Source organism: Triturus cristatus, chromosome 9 (assembly GCF_964204655.1).
Source record: "Triturus cristatus chromosome 9, aTriCri1.1, whole genome shotgun sequence".
Classification (NCBI taxonomy): Eukaryota; Metazoa; Chordata; class Amphibia; order Caudata; family Salamandridae; genus Triturus; species Triturus cristatus.
In genome coordinates, this window is record NC_140592.1 from 368,074,878 (window position 1) to 368,095,255 (window position 20,378).

Sequence of the window (20,378 nt, forward strand, 5' to 3'; positions counted from 1 at the left end):
AACACATTTTCAATTGAAATGACCATTACATTTGCACCGACATACAGTTTTACTGCACACAATTGATAATGTGCGGAAATGTCATCATCTAGTGTATTGATGCGTTTTGATTGTATTCAAATATTTGTTTCTACCACAGTTCAGAATTTCAAAAACAAGTGCTTCATTTGTACTTAACTAATTCTGATAAATTCAGAAATTATAAGCACAGTTCATGTTTGTTGTGTGCTAGAAAACATAACATCCTACAGCCTCTCCTTTGGCATGGGTACTCACGGACTGTCACATAAATTATCTCACTTTCAAGTCAGAGAAAGAAAAGTAAACACCAGGCTTTCTGGAAGACTGTGTCTGACATTTGACCTCTGCCTTTGAATGCACACCAAATGTCACAAGAACAAGATTTAAAGGCCTGTTTACAGAAAGTGTGTACTCAGAAGGATACACTAAACAAGGGATGGTCCATGGGAGGGATGAACTCAAGCTAGACAGCTTAAAGCCAGCAAATAGAAAGCAACAATCAACTGAGTTACAAACCACAAAGCCAATAGTAAGCAATAGGCAAAATGCATTCCCAGGGAAGCTTTCAGCAGAATGCCCACAAGATGTCCTAGGTAAGGCTTCCACCTAAAATATGTGATCTGTATGTTACCCAATGTGCTCTGCAGCAATCACATTAACCCTCTCTGCTACCTCATGAGGCAAAACTGTTACCACTCACTAACAAGCGCATTAACCACTAGCGTTATCTTACCATTGTTATCCCCTGAGATTTGCTGGGGGCACAACTATCTCTGCAGCAGGTACCTTAACCCCATAAACTATTTTAACATGCAGCCTTTGCAACATTCGATCCCTTTTACGTTGTCACACCTTGAACACTAATTTAATTTAGAGGTTTTTTTTCTCCAATTTCAGTACTTTGCATTACGTATGTACTTCAGCAATGCTTGTTCCGTTTATGTTGCCAATAAAGTATTTTTGTATTGAACAGCCAGTGGACAGGCCGCGGGGGTGGGACTAGGAAGACACGGGACGTGCACTGTAAGAAGACCGTACTGTGAGTGAGAAGACAGGAGGGAGTAAAAGAACAGAGTGGGAGTGGGAGGAGGGTAGGTCAGCCTGCCTAGTACCGGAAGGAGGAGCAAGGAAGGGAGGAGGGAGTCACTCCGTCCGCAAAGAGGCTTGCACAGACTTGCCCTGATTATACTGCGACGAGCTGCTTTCCCGTCTCCTGCGGCTCCATCGGCCTGTCAGACGCAGACGGCAGCAGCCGGCTTCCCGGGCTTGGCGCGAGCGAGTCTTTGTAACGGAGTTTCAGACCGGTGAGTCATTTCCTTGCGCCTCTCCCTGTTTCATTTCCTTCTCATACTCTGCCTGCTGTTCCATTCATTTGTCATGGAGATCTATAAAATATAAATAAGGTGCCGCCGACGCCAGGCTTTTTCAACAATGCGTAGCACTTCGGTTACAAAAGTGTACAAGTTTTCCACTTTCTCGTTGAAGGAAATGTCCCATAACTAGTGTGCCAGCGGGAGGGGGAGCTGGAGTTAATGCTGCATTCAAGCTTCTCTGATCGGTGTTTTCAGCTGTTGAAAAGTGGGGTAGAGGCGGGCTGGCTGTGGTGTGTAACTGACTCAATCCCAACCCCGCCGGTCTCTCGGAGGCATCTGTGTGTCAGGAAATCTCGCAAGTGTGCTGTTCGTAGTATGGTTTAAGCTGCCAGCATGCACCAATCGAAGAAGAGTGTGCTGGGAAGTGCTTGCTCGCGCAGCTTGGCATCCTGTCGTGTCAGACCTCTTTGGATAAAAAGAGTCTGTGTTTGTACTAGACTCCGTGGGTGTTTGTCGGGGGGAGGAAGGGGGCAGAGGGCAAGGGTGAGGTGTACAGCTACACCATAGACATAGAGGGTGTTGCCACCCACTCCGCCCTGGTTCCTGTGGTGTTTTATTCCCGGTTGTTGACACAGGACTGGTCTTTTCCCAACACCTTTTTAAGCAGTGTTTGTGAGGAATAAACAGAGACAATGCTCCAAACTATTCTATTGGAGTTGTTTAAGAAATCCCCTGAAGTACAAACCAAGGAAACCGCGACGGGACATCTCAAATTGCTCCCCTGTTCTGGGTTTGTGATCCAGAAAGTAAAACGAGACGAGGCCTATATTTTCTTACTAACACAGTTCTATGAGCGAGTTCGGTTGGGACGGTTGAAGTATTTATTGTTCTTTTACCTGTGGTATTTCCTGGTTGAAAGCCTGCTGGTCTAAAAGTGCGGCAACGGCTGCAAGTTGACAGGTGCACGGAGGACAGGCGCCACGCCCTCGGGAGCGCACAGCAAACACGGGTCACTGGTTAAAAGCCTAACCCCCTCCAGGCGTCTAGTCGTCCCGCTTCCTCCACTGTTACCATCGCTGCGCACCTTTACCTTAGAATCACCACTGACAACTTTCTTTGGTGCCTGAAAAGGTCGCAGTTTATTTATCACGTCAATATTTAATTTCTTACATACAATACATTTTGTTCTCCATTTCAAAGGTTCGTGGTCATTGCGTCATTTGCTGCCCATGTTGTACATGTCGTTTCTTTTCATCTATAGTCCTTTGCAAATTCTTTCTCTTGCATTATGGACCCAGCTTCCTCTATTTCATTTCCTGGGAGGGGAGGGGCCCCTTTTTTCTCTGGGTTTCCGATTTGCGGGTCTAGGCTTCAGCTTGCTACCAATTTGGAGGGGGTCCGTCTGGACCTACCCGGGCTGCAAGTGCCGTCCCGCTCGCCCTGTAAACCTTTTGTGGGGCCCTCCCTTTTCCCAAGGGATCCCTGCCGTCTAAGGCATCCCAAGGACCTTACTTGGGCATCTACTCTACCTTTCCTGAGGCTGAGTCCTTGCCATCTTCTCCCTAGGTACCCCTGCCGTGAGGCATCCCAAGGGTCCTGCGGGAGCATCACCTTTCTTCTTTTTATGGCGGCACGCCGCCCCTTGGTTCCCTCGGTGCCCCTGCCGTGAGGCATCTCAAGGACACTGGGAGAGTCTTCTATCTATCTTCTAGTACATTTCTCTTTCTACTGGCTTCCTCGTGCTTGTCCCGCTACCCATGTTCCCCTTACGGCTGCGACGCCCGTGCTCCAGGTGTGGGTGGGTGGGATTCCTTTAGTTCTTCCTGCGAGGGAGGGAAATGTGTTTTCTTCGGGCCGTTGCCGCTTCTTATCCTCCTCCTCGCATTTCCTCCCATTTCCTCCCTCGCCCCCTCATTGGGGGGGGAAGGAGCTTGCCTTGTTTAAATTAGGGCCAATCCGATCCTGGCCCCCCGTCGTGCTGGCCGGTCGTGTTGGCCGGCATGTTGCTGTGGGCAGAGGGCGGGGCTCCCGCCTCCGGAGGGCGTTCTACCCAGGCCCTTATTGGTCCAGCTTCGCCTTCCCGGCCTGGGTCCAAACCCCCTCCAGGCGTCTAGTCGTCCCGCTTCCTCCACTGTTACCATCGCTGCGCACCTTTACCTTAGAATCACCACTGACAACTTTCTTTGGTGCCTGAAAAGGTCGCAGTTTATTTATCACGTCAATATTTAATTTCTTACATACAATACATTTTGTTCTCCATTTCAAAGGTTCGTGGTCATTGCGTCATTTGCTGCCCATGTTGTACATGTCGTTTCTTTTCATCTATAGTCCTTTGCAAATTCTTTCTCTTGCATTATGGACCCAGCTTCCTCTATTTCATTTCCTGGGAGGGGAGGGGCCCCTTTTTTCTCTGGGTTTCCGATTTGCGGGTCTAGGCTTCAGCTTGCTACCAATTTGGAGGGGGTCCGTCTGGACCTACCCGGGCTGCAAGTGCCGTCCCGCTCGCCCTGTAAACCTTTTGTGGGGCCCTCCCTTTTCCCAAGGGATCCCTGCCGTCTAAGGCATCCCAAGGACCTTACTTGGGCATCTACTCTACCTTTCCTGAGGCTGAGTCCTTGCCATCTTCTCCCTAGGTACCCCTGCCGTGAGGCATCCCAAGGGTCCTGCGGGAGCATCACCTTTCTTCTTTTTATGGCGGCACGCCGCCCCTTGGTTCCCTCGGTGCCCCTGCCGTGAGGCATCTCAAGGACACTGGGAGAGTCTTCTATCTATCTTCTAGTACATTTCTCTTTCTACTGGCTTCCTCGTGCTTGTCCCGCCACGCTACCTACGGTTCTTCGATCGGAGGGAGCTCCCCCCCTTCCCCCTTCGCCCTCTTCCTCGAGAGAAAAACCCCCTGCTCTAGGCCTCCCACGTGTTGTTAATATCTTAAGAATTCCACCTCCTAGGCGATCCAAAGAGTTCAGCAGCATATGTATGTATTAGTTATTTTAGTGCGCTTGTTTTCACTTGCCGTTTTTTAGTTCGAATCTGGGCGAATTGAAAACGACCATGCCTTCCATACATGTGCTAATTAGCAAAACAGATAAATAAAAGGCAGACATCCCCAATGCCAGTAGCTTAAACTCTGCAAATGCGAGACCTGTTGCCTTGCAAATGCTTGTTCCCTTTCTTTCAGCCATGCTGTACAACAGCCGTGCTGCTGTACAACATGGCAGAAATACGTTAGAAACCCAATAGCCCATACATAGCTGAGAGTCATTGGCTTTGCCAATGCTGCTTTGTGGTTTCCCGTTGTGCTTTTTTTTTTTTTTTTTTTTTTTTTTTTTTTTAGCAAGAATGGTGAAGGAGTGGCTCTGGCAGCACAAGCTTATTGTTGATTTATTAACTTTAGCTAAATCGCTTATCTGCTTACCAGTTGCTAGCCTTCTTGCAGCTGCAGTGCTGATAAATGTTTGAGGCTAATGACTTTAGGCAGTGCTTAATTTGTGAAATATTAAGTGCTATGGCTCTGGCCAGGAGGCCACTGCAGCTTGAGCCACCCATCGCCCTTGTTAGCGCTGCCAAAACAACTACTAACCATCTCTCTCGCATGTAAATGCGACAGTTCATATTATTCCAGGTCCCCAAAGCTAAAGGAATGGGTGGGGAGGCAATTATTAAAATTTTTAATGTATATTGTAGTCCCAAATTACCGTTGTTCTATTCAACTCTAGATTAGATAAGCGGCGGCACCATGTGGCGGACTGCTCCAAGTTTGGTGTTGACCATTAGGTGCCGGTGCCAAGCACCGGACACCAATTATCTGCCGGTGCTGAGCACCGGAAAAACCCGGCTCAAATTAAGCACTGAATTTAAGATGTAGCAAGGTCCTTGCAGAGCCCCGTCATTCCTGGCTTGTTATTTTATTTCAGTACTTCGTCCTGAAGTGAATCGGTGCCTTCTTATCTTTTAACACCAAAGAGGGGTGAAATGGTGTGTTTGCAGGTTTCGAACTGACAACCCCAGCGTAAAAGTAGAGGGCAGTCATCAACAGGCTTAGACCCTCCTTATAAATTAATCATAATCTCCAGTGCAGGTTAGCAGTTGTGTTGGGATTACAAGTAATGCAGAAACATTTCAAGCCTTTGCAGTTTCCCACTGGCACCCTGGGTTCTCAAATCAGCCAAACAGTAATCCTAGAGGAGAGTTAAACGGCAATCACCACATCATGCTGTCTCCTGTGCTTTCTCCCTTAGGGTGTACCTTAAAAAGTAAGGATTGCAACGAGCAGCAATCAAAGAGGCCGGTTACCCGAAAATCAGATTTTTCAGGTGGCTCGAATTCTAAAAAGGCACAATAGGTCTGTTTTATGCTTCGCCTCATTATACTCAGTGGTTAGGTGGCTGTAAAGAGATTTACGTCTTCCCTAATCTCGACTATTCAGCATGATTAAGGTATCTTTCTGTGCACATTGCTTCCATTTGCCAGCAAAATGACGTCTACGTGCAAGGCAGGCTTCAGAATACAATGTTGAAATACAACTGTGATGTAGACATTGTTCACTGATGGCATACTTTGGAATTACTGCGCTTGGACAAAACGAGCAAAGAATAACAACTGCAAATAATGCGCTGCACTTTATATAACGCTTCTATCCTGCCCTTAATTTATCTCACTACTTGTGTACGCTATCTCGCCTAGATTTGTTTTAAATCCATGACACCTTATCTACGTCACCTTATCCATTTCTTTTTAGTGTTTTGAATTTTTGTAGAGAACCACGCTTTTTATGAAGTTGCGGTTCTCCCTCTTATTGAAAAAGAATAACTAATAATAATAACTTCTTATACTTCCCTTAAACCACAGTTTCTAACAACCAAATTCGCGAATGTTACTATAAGATAATTTAATGGTAATCGATTTATCAGAGTCAAAAGTTGGAAAGGCTGACCTGGCTCTGTCAAGTTTCCATGTGTGCCCTATTTCATCGAATCATTTACAAATAATTACTTATTGCCCTTCCAAATAGGTGATCCATTTTTAATCCAGTGGGCATGAAATCTGCTCCACAAATAAAGAGCCCTGAATGTTCTTCAGAACTGATCTAAAATGCCGGTTTTGAAAATACAACTCTCAGTTTGGCCTGATGGTCTGGATACGCAGCAGCGTTGCTAAGTAACTGAGACTCAACACTATCCGTGTATCTGCATACCTGCCAACTCGGTGTTAGAGGGGGAGGGATTAGCACCTCAGCAACAAACTTGTTAATTGGGCATGACACCAAACTATGAATGGAGGTGATGAGAGCTCAGTTGGAGAGTTCATCACTTCCTGGAGTTCAGTGTCCTAGAGTCCAGTCACAGCGCATGCCTCATTGTTCCTATTTGTGCACTTGCAACCTCAGTATTCACAGTCACGGAGAGCAGTTTTTAAATGCATCTATCTGGATTTTCCACTTAAAAAACAGAAGTAAATAGTGTGCTTAAACGACGATTATAGTTACATCAAAGGAGTTCCTTTAGCGAGATGATAGCAATGGCTGAATTTGAGGTACCGAACTTGCTTATGGGGGACGCAGCATCCCCACGCGCTATATTCACGGAAGAACCATCCTATACATCGAAGAAATAGCAGGGTTATGAATTACCCCTGCTGATGCGGTGCCCCTTGAGGTCTACCCGGATCCTTTCTCATGCCTGCCTCTGCTTCGCCTCACAGAACCTTCGAGTGCTTGAGGCAGAAGTAGTTTTACTCCAGCAGTAAGACCAGTGAGCAGCAGAGACCCGCTCTGATGGGAGGGCCTGCCTTGGACTTAGGACCGCTTGCCCACGTCGCCATTCCAAATTCGGCGGGAAGAACCGGGCGGGAAGAAGGGCAGGGATTTAATGTGCAACGGACGCGTACCCAGTATATTACCGCCTGCATATGATGCAGAACAGCTCAGCAGATAACTGCTTTCAAAAAGACCTCTCTTGTTATTTGCCATTTATAACTTAAAGGTCCCGATATAGAATAGTGAGCTATTGACTTTCGTCCCGGAACTGCATATCAACCGCAAACTATACATCCGCACAATAATTAATGCCGCAAACAAGTTTTACTTTGGCTAGAAATCGATCCCTATTATTAAAGAAAACTCCCCATTATGCTGTTTCTTTTCCGACGCCGCGTTCGTGCTACTCCCGCCACTCACTCTTAAACTATACCGCCTACCGCTATGGGTGCCATGTGACTTCCACACTCTCAGACCTGTGGCTCCTGTATCATTCCCTATATACGGATCTACACCTTATTGTTACAGGGTGCTATTGAGAGGATCCGTGTCGGAGGCCCAACAAACATTGTTGCCCAGGGCGCGCCAGCACTCCAGCCGGCCCTGTCTTCTTCCCCGAGCAGTTAACAGCGATTGGACCCAGGTCGCGAAGGCTCTGGACTGTCTACCGGGCTCGAACCCTGTTCCGCCCTTTCTCGGTTGACCCCCCACCGTAAGGTTACCTTCTTTCTGTGATCAATGCTGGGCTGGGATGCTCCGCGATTGTTAGTAGGCTGGCCGCAGCACTTTCTTCCCAATTGAGTCGGCCGTACCCCTAATTCGCGCAGCCCCGCTCCTTACCTTTTTCTTTTGATTTGATTCCGGGCTCGCTATGGGGGCACTGACGCCCGCACCCGTCTTCCTCCGCTCGGGGGCACAGCCGCCCGCACCGACCCCCGCGTGGTTCGTGTACTGCCGTGATCCTACGCCAGCTGCTTGCTCCATCAAAATCCGCATCTCTTCTTTCCGACCAAAGGCGCGAAACGCCACACAGCGTCCTTGCGTCGTCCTCCTCTCCGGTCACGTCGGTCAGCTTCCCGGGCATTCCTTTCTTTCTCTGCCCTCTGTGCGATGGCGTGGCCTTCCTTTCCGTTTTCCCTCGACGCCGTTGTTCCCTTCGTACTTCCTGCCTCCAGGGTACTACTCTGGAAAGCAGGCAGTGTCTGTCGCCACTTGAAGGCCCCCGCTTACGCCTCTCGGCTTGTGCTGCTCACGGCGGAGGCGGCTCCGTATCTCCCGTACGTTTCCGGCACCGAGTCGTCCGGCGGTACTTGGCGGCCAGCTGATTCGCTTCCTTGAGACACAGCGTTGTGAAAGCCCGCTGCCGGCGCTGCCTTTGGGGAGGGAGGCCGACGCCCGGGCCCCCTTCTGTCGCTCACGATCTCCCCCGTCGCTCCTGAAGACGCCGTCTCTTGGCCAGCGTGGGATGGAACGTCGCTGGAGCCTCCCGAGACTTTGAAGCGCTGGTTTCTTGGCGCCAAAAACGGGGGGATGGTCGCCTCCAGGTATGCTCACGACTTCATTCCTTTAGTTCTTCATGCGAGGGAGGGAAATGTGTTTTCTTCGGGCCGTTGCCGCTTCTTATCCTCCTCCTCGCATTTCCTCCCATTTCCTCCCTCGCCCCCTCATTGGGGGGGGAAGGAGCTTGCCTTGTTTAAATTAGGGCCAATCCGATCCTGGCCCCCCGTCGTGCTGGCCGGTCGTGTTGGCCGGCATGTTGCTGTGGGCAGAGGGCGGGGCTCCCGCCTCCGGAGGGCGTTCTACCCAGGCCCTTATTGGTCCAGCTTCGCCTTCCCGGCCTGGGTCCATTCTAAGTCTCCCTCGCAGGATCTCCGAGCTGAATAATAAAAATAAATTAAATTAAAAAAAGTAGACCACTCCACCCTTCATTTAGTGTTGTTAGGGACCGGTATGAAGCGGAAACCTGACTTCGATTATCAGAGACGGTTGTACAAAGAGAGAGGCCGGTGTCACAACCAGTACAGTAGAAAGGGTGGGTCGAAGTTTAGATAAAGGAAGGAGCTCGGAATGTATGGACCGTAACAGATCTGGGCCTGTGAACCAAGGTTTGTTTACTTAAAAAAAACAGAAATATATATCAAGCAAAAAAAAGGACTTCTAAAAGCCTTCTAATCTGTAACATGCTGAAAAAGACTACTTTAAAAAATCAAAAATAAGCACACATAAATATATCAAAAATATACATGACTTAAGGTATGAAAAATGTCTTCAAGTAAAGTAGGCTTCAGATTTTTTTCATGATGAGCAAGATAGATGCTATACAATTCGCCTCTGTGTTCGGGGGGGGGGTCATACTTGGAAATGCACACCTTGCATTACGGAGGTTCATAAAGGTAACTGGTAACTACAAGTTCAACTGTGCAGTGGTCAGGAGCTTCCCCATCTTTACTGACGTTTGTAATGCCCAACAAAAGATCAATTTAACCTGAACGATTACTTTGACTAAACAAAAGAATGACGGAAAAACCCGAAACCGGAGACAACTTGTACATCTTCTATCTTATGCACTTGGCATTTTGTACAAACCGGTTTGTCAACCTGGCCAGTCCGTCAACCAACTTTTCCCTGAAATGCCAGTCTGAGTACGGCCCCTTCTTTGGATGGAGAGCTAGCCCTCAGAGACGCAAATATCAGAGAGTCTGTAGAAATGAGATTTCTGGATTTTGATCCAAAAGGTATTTTATAAGAAAAATGGCAATTGTTTCGTGTTATAGTCCATTAAAGTAAATGTCCTTAAAATGTCCAAGGGTTAGAATGCTGCAAGGTGTGTGACTAACATTCAGTGTTTGAGACCCGAGGTGCCATCAGACGGTATGCAAATTAATGTCTTTCATTTTCACTTGACTTTGCACATTTGTAATTTTGGCTGGTTTGAGGTTTGTATGTGGGCTGAACTCTTTCCACTTAAGAGAATGTGATGGAAAGTATTTTTATTTGCCCACACTTAGATTCTGGGATGTCCCACGAGTCACAATAATAGTGTAGTGTGGTTTTGAGCATTATTTTCTTTCTGGGTGTTTTACAGTCATATCAAAAGTGCCTTTTTCTTTAACAGTAAAGTGATGTAAATTTTTATCAAAATCATATCATGGTGGTCAGGTGTCTGGATAATAAGATTGCTTAATCATTTAATGCAGACGAAAAAGAGCTGTGTAGGTGTATGTAAACTGCTGATCACAGATTAAAATCCTAAATGGGTAGACTAATCTTGGATCCGGATTGTGCAGCTGTATCTAACGGCTTCCGATAAGTTGTTGATAAGATGTTTCCAGTAAGCTGGAAGATTTTAGCAGCTCTGCATGCCGATGTTCTCTTTTGCTGATGCTGAACGGCATTGATAAAAAACATTGGGAAAGGCAATAAATATGTTGAAAATGTGAGACATGTTGGCTTTGACAATGCTTGTTTGTTACATTCACCCAAGTCGGTTGGAGGTGCACCATCTTCGTTTTACTTTCTTCGCTATCGTCCGAGATGTGCTCTTATGATGAAAGTGTACCACTGTTCCGGAGTAAGGCCCCTCACCCTAGACCGTACTGCCTCTTGCAGGATGACTGCAAATTCATATTTCATGGACACTCATACCTACTTCCTTTATGTGTGCCGCTTCCTAAAGCAACTTTAGCAGATGCCGACTCCCACCTACAATCCTGAAACCAGTATAAGCAGGAGTGATCTGTGAACGTTTAATTCATTGCTTGGAAAAACTGGAGAACATCAGGAAGATGCTATAATCCACGATCGGAGTACTATTTTAATTTTCAAATAAGGTAGACCTCTTTCTATTTCTGTCTTCCTGTCTTCGTTACGTCAAAATGATATGTTTAGGCCTCCTTGGACAGTACTTGTTAGATCATCTGAACATCAAGGAGACCTGAACAGGTGTGTAGGAGAAGACCTCTCAACAGAACTGGACCCAGTGCTGTGTTGCTACTTTCCCTGCAGTCCTAAACCTGGGAAACCTGTACAAAGCTTTGTTGCTGTTACTTGTGGAGAGATCGAAAGGCACCTTGTTTTCTTTGTGTATCTGCTTTTTAACATTTCTGTTCTTTGCGGTTAAGGCACTGACCGGGTATTGAGTGTTATTTACTATGCCATACAGTATCTGAGTTTCTTCTACCTTCTGTCTCGACTGTTTGCCTCACTGGCTAGAGAGAGTCAAATACCGAAGAGAGAAATTGGGTTATCCAGTTGTAGAGCCATAGTACCGTTTTTCCTGTGTCAAAGTGGTAGGTGTACCAGGCAGGACATTGTCGAGTAAATACTGACTGCCTAAGTACCCCAAGAAAAGGCCTCACAGGCAATATTGTCTTGGTCTGGAGGCCACATCTCCATAAGGACAAAATAAGATTGAAGACCTTCCTCTGATGAGCCATGAAAATGGGCTATATTAACCACACGTTAATTTAAGAAAAGATACATGCATTTAGATGTAATTATAGGAGTAATATAGTCTTCGATAACTAAGGCGTCTACAGGGATATGGAATTCCTACCGCCCGATGCCCAGGAACAGTGTTTGGGGTCGAACACAAGTTTTCAGGTCTAGTTTGTTCACTGGATAATAAGTCCAGATTTCCAGCATCAAGAAACGTTTTGTCTGCCAGGTTACAGTACCGCAGTATGGCTGTGGGAAAGAGGAATGTCTCCAGGTAAGATAAAAACCCATAAATATAAGATGTTCCAAATTTTATGTATGGTTTATTAATACAAAGACTTATCTATTGGGGCAAAAGCTGTGGGGAACAAACCGTATCAAATCGCTTAGACTCTTTGCAAAATGTACATTTTTGTGGCTATTTAAAATTTTCTCATAATGCCCCCTTGCATGCAGATACATACAGAAGAATGGATGCTATATTGTCTATTGTAGTCAAAATAATATTGAATTATCAAAAATAAAGGGGAAATAGAGGGACACAATGGCTCGTCCTCCTACCAATATGTACCAAAAACAGAAGAAGCCAATCCGATTCCTATGAACGAAATCTCCACAAGGTGAAAAAACATACAGTTGCCCCATGCTGGCATGCTACATCATGGGGTCCATCCTGTTAGGCTGAGGAAAGGGGTGTGCTGCGACCTACGGATTATGTGGGAGTTTTTATAGGTGTAGTTGTATGGTGTAAAATGATGACAAAATAGGAGTTGGCGGGTATCTTTATGTGTAAAGAAAGCATTTAAAAAAAAAAAAAAACCTGCCTAGTAGGTAAATTATTATTTATTCAGGCTTCTAGTCGGTATGGTTTAACACAAGGAAAGAGAGTCGATAGCTATGTATCCGCCATGTATAAGGTTAACAGGGTTATATAAGGAAACAACTGTGTTTTCTTCGCCTTGTGGATGATTGACTTTTTTGTTTTTGGTATTTTTGTTTTTGAAAATAAAATTGTATCCAAATATTTGCATTTTGGGGAAAACAAAAAGGTTGAAGGGTAAAGGTAGTTCTGCTAAACTATTATGCAGTTTTTGGAGGACAACTTTAAATAAAATTTCTCTTAAGGCATCGTTTATTTTCAGAAACATAATAGTGAGGAATCCGTGTAAAACCACTGAAGACACCATGTTTTAAAATTAGGAGGCTCCTTCTTGAAGAAGGTCAAACAAGTGCACCCACAGTTGAATGACCTCGCTTTGGAACAGATTCAAAGCTTTCATGAATTCACAAGAGTTTACAGAATGAGGCCTAGAAACCGTACTCTACGTTTGTAAACTCCTTTTTCGCATGAGCAAATTAAAAAGCATTAGGAACTTATAATGAATACGTTTGTGCCTATAATTCATAGAAATGCATTTGGATTGTTTACAGCAAGATGTACCGGCCATATTAATGTGCAGGCCTGTAGCCAGAAATATTCGTTTGGGGGGGAGCAATGACAGCAACATAAGAGTGGTTCAGTGGATGGGAACAGAAGGTTTCGCATTGAATTGTTTAAAAATGTTTACATGTTGGTAGGATTGTAAAGACTGCTGGAAGCAGGACCTGCAGTGAGAGTAAGTGTATACATTTTGGGATAGTGTAGGAAGGGCTCACAGAAGGTTTTTGATTTGGATAGTGAACACAAGGGCCATTTCTGTGTTAACTATCACAGAAATAATAGATTGCCAAGCACTCCCTTGGCAAATCGCAAAGAAGGGTTTAGAAATGCATACCAAATCGAAATTTGGAAGGGGTGGGTCTAGCATCTCTGTCGCATTTAAAAATGCTATGTAACAATTGTTTGCGTACATAATTGGGTCGCAAACCATTCTTAGGTTACCAACTCTTCAAAGGTGGTTGCAAACCATTCACAAAGGTGAAGTGGTCATCTTAAGACACTTCCCTGTTGTGAATTTAAAAAAAAAGTTTGGAGTGGGAAGTGGTCCAGTGGAACTTTAATAAACAAGATTTTCAATGCAGCACTGTTTCTTTCAAGACAAAGGGGCTACATTGAAAACGAGATCAGACATTGTAATCTGCTGACAGCAGGCCACCATTCCTCTAATGGCCATCCGTTGGAGTAAATCACAATTTGCTACCGAATTCATGAAGACTAATGGGGTCGGTAGGATTGTGCCTCACTCCAAATCCTTATTGTGCAAATCAACCTATGAATGCATAGGTCGGTTCACCAAATAATTTAGCTGCCACAAAAATATATGTTGCAAATTATGTACATCTGGCCATAAGTTTCTGTTATGAATTGCTACTAATAATTGCATAGTAAATGTCCTTTTCAGAGCATTTACCAAATAACAGATTTCTATTATTATCACTCTTCTTTTTTTTATTGGATCAAAGAGATAGAGAAACTGTTCCTCACCCCCCCCCCCTTTGGATCTCAACACAACTAACACAAAGAACAGGGGCAGGGTATTTTTCAATGCTCGCTGTTGTTCCTTGGGCGGGGGTCCCTCTCCTTGGGAGTAACATTTTTATATTTCCAGCAGCAGAAAGCAAATAGGCCTGATGCAATTGCCCAATGTCTGCAGCTAAGTGAGGAGGTCGTCAGGACTGCCAACTGGCCCCAAAATGCAGGGCTGACTTCATTTAGTTGTGCTTTTTAGCCAACACCTTTTTGGTATTCTGGAATTTGCAGAAGTGTGAAATAGATACGCTATCTTATTCCAATTGGACAACTTCAATCCATGTAATGAACTAATCTCATAGAGTCCTCAGGTGTTACCTTTGACCTGTGCACTCTTGGTGTTATGTGTGAGTGGTCTTGGGTACCCCACTTATCTTCGAGAAAGTCTGAATGTTTAAAGGCATCCGTTTGTTGCGATTATGCATGTACAGTACTTTAAGTTTAAAATGTTTCTTCCTCTGCTTTTTTGTTTTTCCACCCTTGTGTATAGCATTGTGTTCAAGTTAATGGGTTATTTTTTATACCCTGTAGCCCCTTGCTTCCTCCCTGCCTTACGCTGACTACCTCCACCTTAAGGGCCGGTTTCTTAACATCTCTATTGACCTGCAGGTGAAGTAGTTGAGCCTGCTGCAGACCAGCCCTTCCTTCCTCGCTCTGGTAAACGTTGCTCAGCTCACTTATTTTCTCTCTCCCTTCAACGTGTCCACCTCAGCATTCAACTAAATGGAAGAAGGATAAAAGGAAGTTCAACCAATGAAAATGGGAGCTGGCTATTCCTTTCAATATATTTTTCTAAAAAGAAAAGATGAACCGCAATGAAGAGATATTCATGCAAAGGTGTTTATTTTATTCCACAATGTAGGTCATTGCAAGAAAGTTAGAATTTCTACAAGTTTCTACACCATCTCATCCACAGCCTGTTTAACCTGACTTGCATTAAACTGATTCTATTATATTTTTGATAAAAATTAGTATGTGCAATTTGGTGTGCTTAATTTCGCACTACAGATTCTGCTTTCATACTTATCTGTTATGAACATGAAAGAGCAAGACACCAAGGCCCAGATAACCAAACATTTCTGCTGATTTTGTGTCACAAAAGTGACGCAAACCTGTGCATTTTGTTTTTGTAAAATTTACTTTCCAGCGCAAAACTTTAGTTCCCTCAAAGAAACGCATAGAAGCCCTCAGTTTTGCATTACTCTGTAAAGAAGGGTGTTGCATGGGTTTCAGGCTTTAAAAAGGGGAAATTCTTTTATTTCTCCCACTGTTCCCACTTGGCATGCGTGTTGCACTGCAAAGGGGTTTTTGCATGTGTTGTGTATATATGCGTTCTCAGACAACCACCCATGTTTTTTTTATGGAAAAACCCTATTTACTTACAACAGTAGGCATTGTTTTGTGCCAAGAATAATGCTGTTTTGAAACCGGCATTAAAAGGAGAAATGCTTTTATTTCTCCGAACGTTTCCCTCTTTGCATGTGTGCTGCACTGCACAGCATACATCTGAAGTGGGACAAGTTTTAAAGTTAATCTATGCATAGTATTTTGTACTGAAAAGGTGCCCTTCTAGTACAAAACCTAATCGAGACTCATGCAGATGCCCTTGCAAAATGATGCAAATGTGTGTGCATGCACTCAGCAGCCTGATTGTGCGTTGCCACTAGGAAGAGAGTCCCATATTTCTGTAGATATGGTGCTTTTCCTCCTTGTCACGCGACTCAGTGCAGCAAATGTGATTGCTGTCCTGCATTTTGTAACATCTTTGATCATCTAGGTCCAAGGTTTTAAGATGTTTGCAGGAAGGGGGATGTTATACTTGCCCTTCGGCTTTGCTCCTCTATATAGTCTGGGAACTCCTTGGTGACTTGCAATTTCTTTATCATGTACGGCAGGGAAAACGTTATCCTATTATTAATACTACTTGTGATTTAACAATGGCCCCAATATACGTAGGGTCTCCGGTTGGTAGTTGGTCAGCGCTGTATTCCATGTCCATTCTGATGGACATGAACAGTGGTTTCCATCTGGAGTGCACGCAGGTGCAGCTGAGGGTTTCTTAAACCCTCTGCAACACTTATGTGCAGCTAAACTCCATGTGACATGTGCCCACTTTGCCATCATATTTAAATACATTTTTTAAATATTCTTACATTTTTACAGTTTTATATCTCGCAAACTCAACCCGAAGGTATTGGAGTGCTTTACAAGAGCGCCAGTGCCTTTAAACAATGTAACATTTATTTATTTATTTATTTATTTATTTATTTTAGGCACAGAGAGATTAAGTGATTTGCCCGGGATCACAGGATGTTGAGCCGATGCCGAGACTCGCGTCTACAGCACATCCTCTACTATTATACCTCACACTCTTCACCTAACATGTTCAATAAAAGTCAAACCACAAAACCACCCTTTTAACCATGCACCAAGCAGCTGATACAAATTGCGCGCTTCAATATCCCTGTCACTGGTATGGAGCAGTATATAAAGAATGAAACCAGACTATCCAGAAACGTGATTTAGACCTTGCGAGGGACAGGCTCCTTGCTAAGTAAAAAAACAGAACAATTCAATACAATAATTTTCCACAGTCTAATTTACATTTTATGAAATCTAACATTGTATCCCAAACTACGATTGTTTTTATGCTTTCATTTATTTTGTTTCTAGGTTACTTTATTTTAAATGTAGCCCTGCCTTGTGTTTTTAATTCTAAGCTGCAGTTCATGCATTCCTGAAAGTGATTCCCAGCAACACACCTGCATTTTAATTTCCAGATGCAATACCAATATGAACTTCTTACTTTTACTGTAGTCCAGGTTGCATGTGTTATACTTGTACAGTTCCCAGCCACTTAATGGAACACAAATCATCACGTTCTGAAATTGGAGTGTTTAAATGGAAGGGGAAGTTGGATTCATCATTGTCATAACAACAATGCAAAGTATTTTTTTCTTAAGAAGTATTTATTCTCAACTGGAGCACACTTTAGCTTACATTCTGTGTTTCTCCCGAAACAAAAAATGCGTGGATTGTACTAAGCATTTCTTTCAAAATCTCCTTTTCACCTGCATACACCCAAGGACGATGGGGGTGCCGGGCCCTTCTGGGCCCCCGTGGCTATGGCCCTGCTAATGTGTAAGGAAAGATGAAACAGGGTGGCATTGGGTCTTAAAAGATAACAAGAGGTGGGTAGTGGCAGACAGGATGAGTCAGGCTGGCCTTATCTGTCACCAGAATCAATGTTTGTACCTAAAAACAAGCAACCATCACCAGGAATCCAGAAACAGTACTACCATTGGATAGCGTGGGGTTGCCCTTGGAACATACACTGGAAGTGGAATTTGAAACTTTGCTGGGAACTGCTAAAGTATGCGCCAGACAATGGTGAGTGTTGTTTTCAGGTGGGGTAATTCTAGTCCTTTCATCTCATTCTTTTATCACTTTCTCTGCACTTGGACATACTGACCGGGGACATGTTTGAACCTGCCATCAGGCACTGCGCTTTGGTTGTGTTCCACTTCTTTAATCCCTTCTGCAGTGGTTTTACTCTTTAATTTAAAGATACAGCAGTGTAATTGATATTTGGACATTGAGAATCTTTACTTATATTTGGGCCTTCCCTGACCAAAACCACCAATTTGTGCTTATGACAGGTCAGCCTCCTTCTCCAGTCCGAAACCATGCCACCGAAGCGGAAGGCAGCCACCAAAGCCAAGGCACCCGACAGTCTGAAAAAGGTGAAAAAGGAGGAGGAGCCAGACAACTTCCGTTCTGCTCTGGAAGCACTGAAATGTGCCCCTAAGCAGGCAGTGAAGGCCAAGGTGGACTCAGCATGTCCTCTCAGTGATGGAGAGGTGAGAGTGTGTTATTGGCATTCATATGGCACTTTCCTACCCTTGCAAGGCTAAAGTACTGTGCATTTATATATACTCTATTTGGTATGCCGGGTTGAAAGATTGCGTTGAGGGTTGCCTATCTGAGACATGTAGTGGTGGTGTCCTTCAGGATTGGAAGGGCTCTCCAGTCGTGTCATTGTAGGTATGATGTAGTGCAACATTCCAAGAGATATGGAGAAAGTGAATGAGGTAGAATTACAGTTCTCTCTCTCCTCTCTCTTTCTCTTTCTCTCTCTCTCTCTTTCTCTCTCTTTCTCTTCCCCTCCCCACCGCCCCCCTTTCAAAATTCATGACAATTGCTGGTAATCCCTATTTCCTTTGACATTGTGTTCCAGAGCTTGCAGTCCTACCTGGAAGTTAGGAAATTACTTTGAAGTGTTCATTTAGTTTGTCATGGTGCTTCTAGAATCTGAGCATCCTTCGTAGTTGTTTTGTAAGGTTTGTGCTGTTGCAGGGTTTTTACTTTGTGGTTGTATGTTTTTATTCACTGTCTCTCAACAATTCCAGTTTTTCTTTAATAACTTCACCTTACTTTTGAGCCCTCCAGCCTTCTGACTATGTTGTCAATCTCATGAGGGTTTAACGGGAGCCACTATGTCAAAAGTCTGAGAGGTAGGATTAGTTGACAGTCATGTAGTGGTCCACTGAGTCAGTGTAGGAAGTAAATGTGATAAAGGGCTGAGGTACCATGAAGTGGAAAGATAGTACAAATAAAAGATTAGAGAGAAAGAATCGTTAAAGAAGGTGAGGTGCTAGTAAAAATAGAATCTTCCAATATAGAATTGGCAAAATTGAAAATGGTGGTTCCTACATTGGGAAATTTTTTGGGATATGTATCTTGAGGAAAAGAAACGACCTCCTGAAATGTCGCTTGTTTTGGAACAGATAGAAGTGGATGGGGTGTGATCCAATAAAGGTTTAAGGCCTCCACTCCTGGAGGAAGAGTTGCAGACCTCAGAGCTTTGTGGGCACTACAGAGGGGTGGAGGAGCAAGTGAGGTTGTATGCACTCCACTCAGCAGTAGGAGTACTCGAGGAGTACCTTTTAAGGACTCGACCAGGGGCAGGTTTAAAACGGTACTTAAAAAATAAAGCATAATAGCAGCCCACTAAAAAGTATATGGACCCCACCTATTGGTAAGTGAAAGACAGCTCACTCAGTAATAGTGTGTCACTCTTGGGGGCAGAGGAAGGACTATCATCTGAGAGCTAAAATATAGTTGGCCTTTGGAAGTAGAAGGCCGCCAATGAGGAAAGGATGTGAGTGCGACATGCGTCCCTGCCTACGCGAAGAAAGCCTGTTTGTTCTCATCAGTAGGGCCTGAGATGTGCCCCTCTGAATCTGAGGCATATTTAAATAGACTGTAGAATCGAGGCTATACCTAAGCTTTTGCCCTGAGAAGTGAGAGAGCCACAGTATGTACTGAGTTCCTTTTTGCAAGTGAGGTAAGCAGGACAGAGTAGGCAGAACAACTCTAATTACCACAGCAAATAAGAGAACTAAAGAATTGGTAGAGAGGCTCCATATCTCTAGAGAGTTAGAAGTGCTAGGGAAAAGGTAAAGCATCTCTACGTCCTCAGAGAAGTAAGAACTAGAGGATAGGGAGATGGCAACCACATCTCCAGAGAGCTATAGCTTAGGGAGAGAGCGGCCATTTCCACTAAAGGTAAGGGAGCTGGGAAAACTTGGAGCCAGAGAATACAAAGACCCACAATAGTCAAATCTTCATCCTAACAGCTTAATAATAGAGAGCTTTCATTTCCAAGAAAGCTTGATAATAGCTGTAAGTCCACTCTCTGCGAATGAGGTAAGGTAGCTAGGGGAAAGGAGAGAGGGTTTCCACTTCCCTTGAAAGGTAAAGAAGCAAGTGATTAGGCAGAGCATACACTTTCCAGAGCAGTAAGAGAGCCAGAGAACAGGTTGAGAGTTTTCACTTCCTTATAGAGATGAGACAGCTGGAGTATAGTTAGTGAACCTCCTCTTCCTGCGGCGTTAGAGAGACATTTTTACCCAACACCTCTGCTGAGATGTGAGAGCCTCCACTTACAGTTCCTCATCTTTCCCTTAGGGCTACAAGAACTGGGGAATCGGTATTTTACCAATGCCCACAGAGTGGTAAGAGGGTTGCAGATTATGTAGTCTCTCTACCTCCATGTATGTAAGAGATTACATACAGTTCTTCCCTCCACTGAGGTGTAAGCGAGCTAGAGAATGTGTCAAATCGCCTCTTCCACGTGAGTAAAAAAAAAAGGTAAATGATAGGTTAGGGCTCACCTCGGAGGCCAGAGAGCCAGTAAAATACATGTAGCGCCTCTTTTTCTCCTGTAGTGCAAGATGTAGAGTCAACAAAGAGCACATAAAACGTTCTTGTACATAAGAGATCGTTGGAGAGATAGACCTCAACATTGATTGGGAACTCATTTCTCACTGTCACCTTGCCACCCTGTTTGAGCCCTTCATCCACATCTTTACCCTTTCAA

General features: G+C 44.5%; 1 protein-coding gene across 1 annotated transcript in view; it reads left to right on the top strand.

The window, feature by feature from the left end:
- Positions 1 to 1,022: 1,022 nt before the first annotated feature.
- PARP3 (poly(ADP-ribose) polymerase family member 3) overlaps positions 1,023 to 20,378 on the top strand; it is a 143,145-nt gene continuing 123,789 nt past the window's right edge. The window contains exons 1-2 of the mRNA XM_085625169.1: positions 1,023 to 1,325; positions 17,656 to 17,856. Coding sequence (XP_085481295.1) covers positions 17,683 to 17,856 — 174 coding nt within the window. The 5' untranslated portion in view covers positions 1,023 to 1,325; positions 17,656 to 17,682. The remainder of the gene's footprint in view (positions 1,326 to 17,655; positions 17,857 to 20,378) is intronic.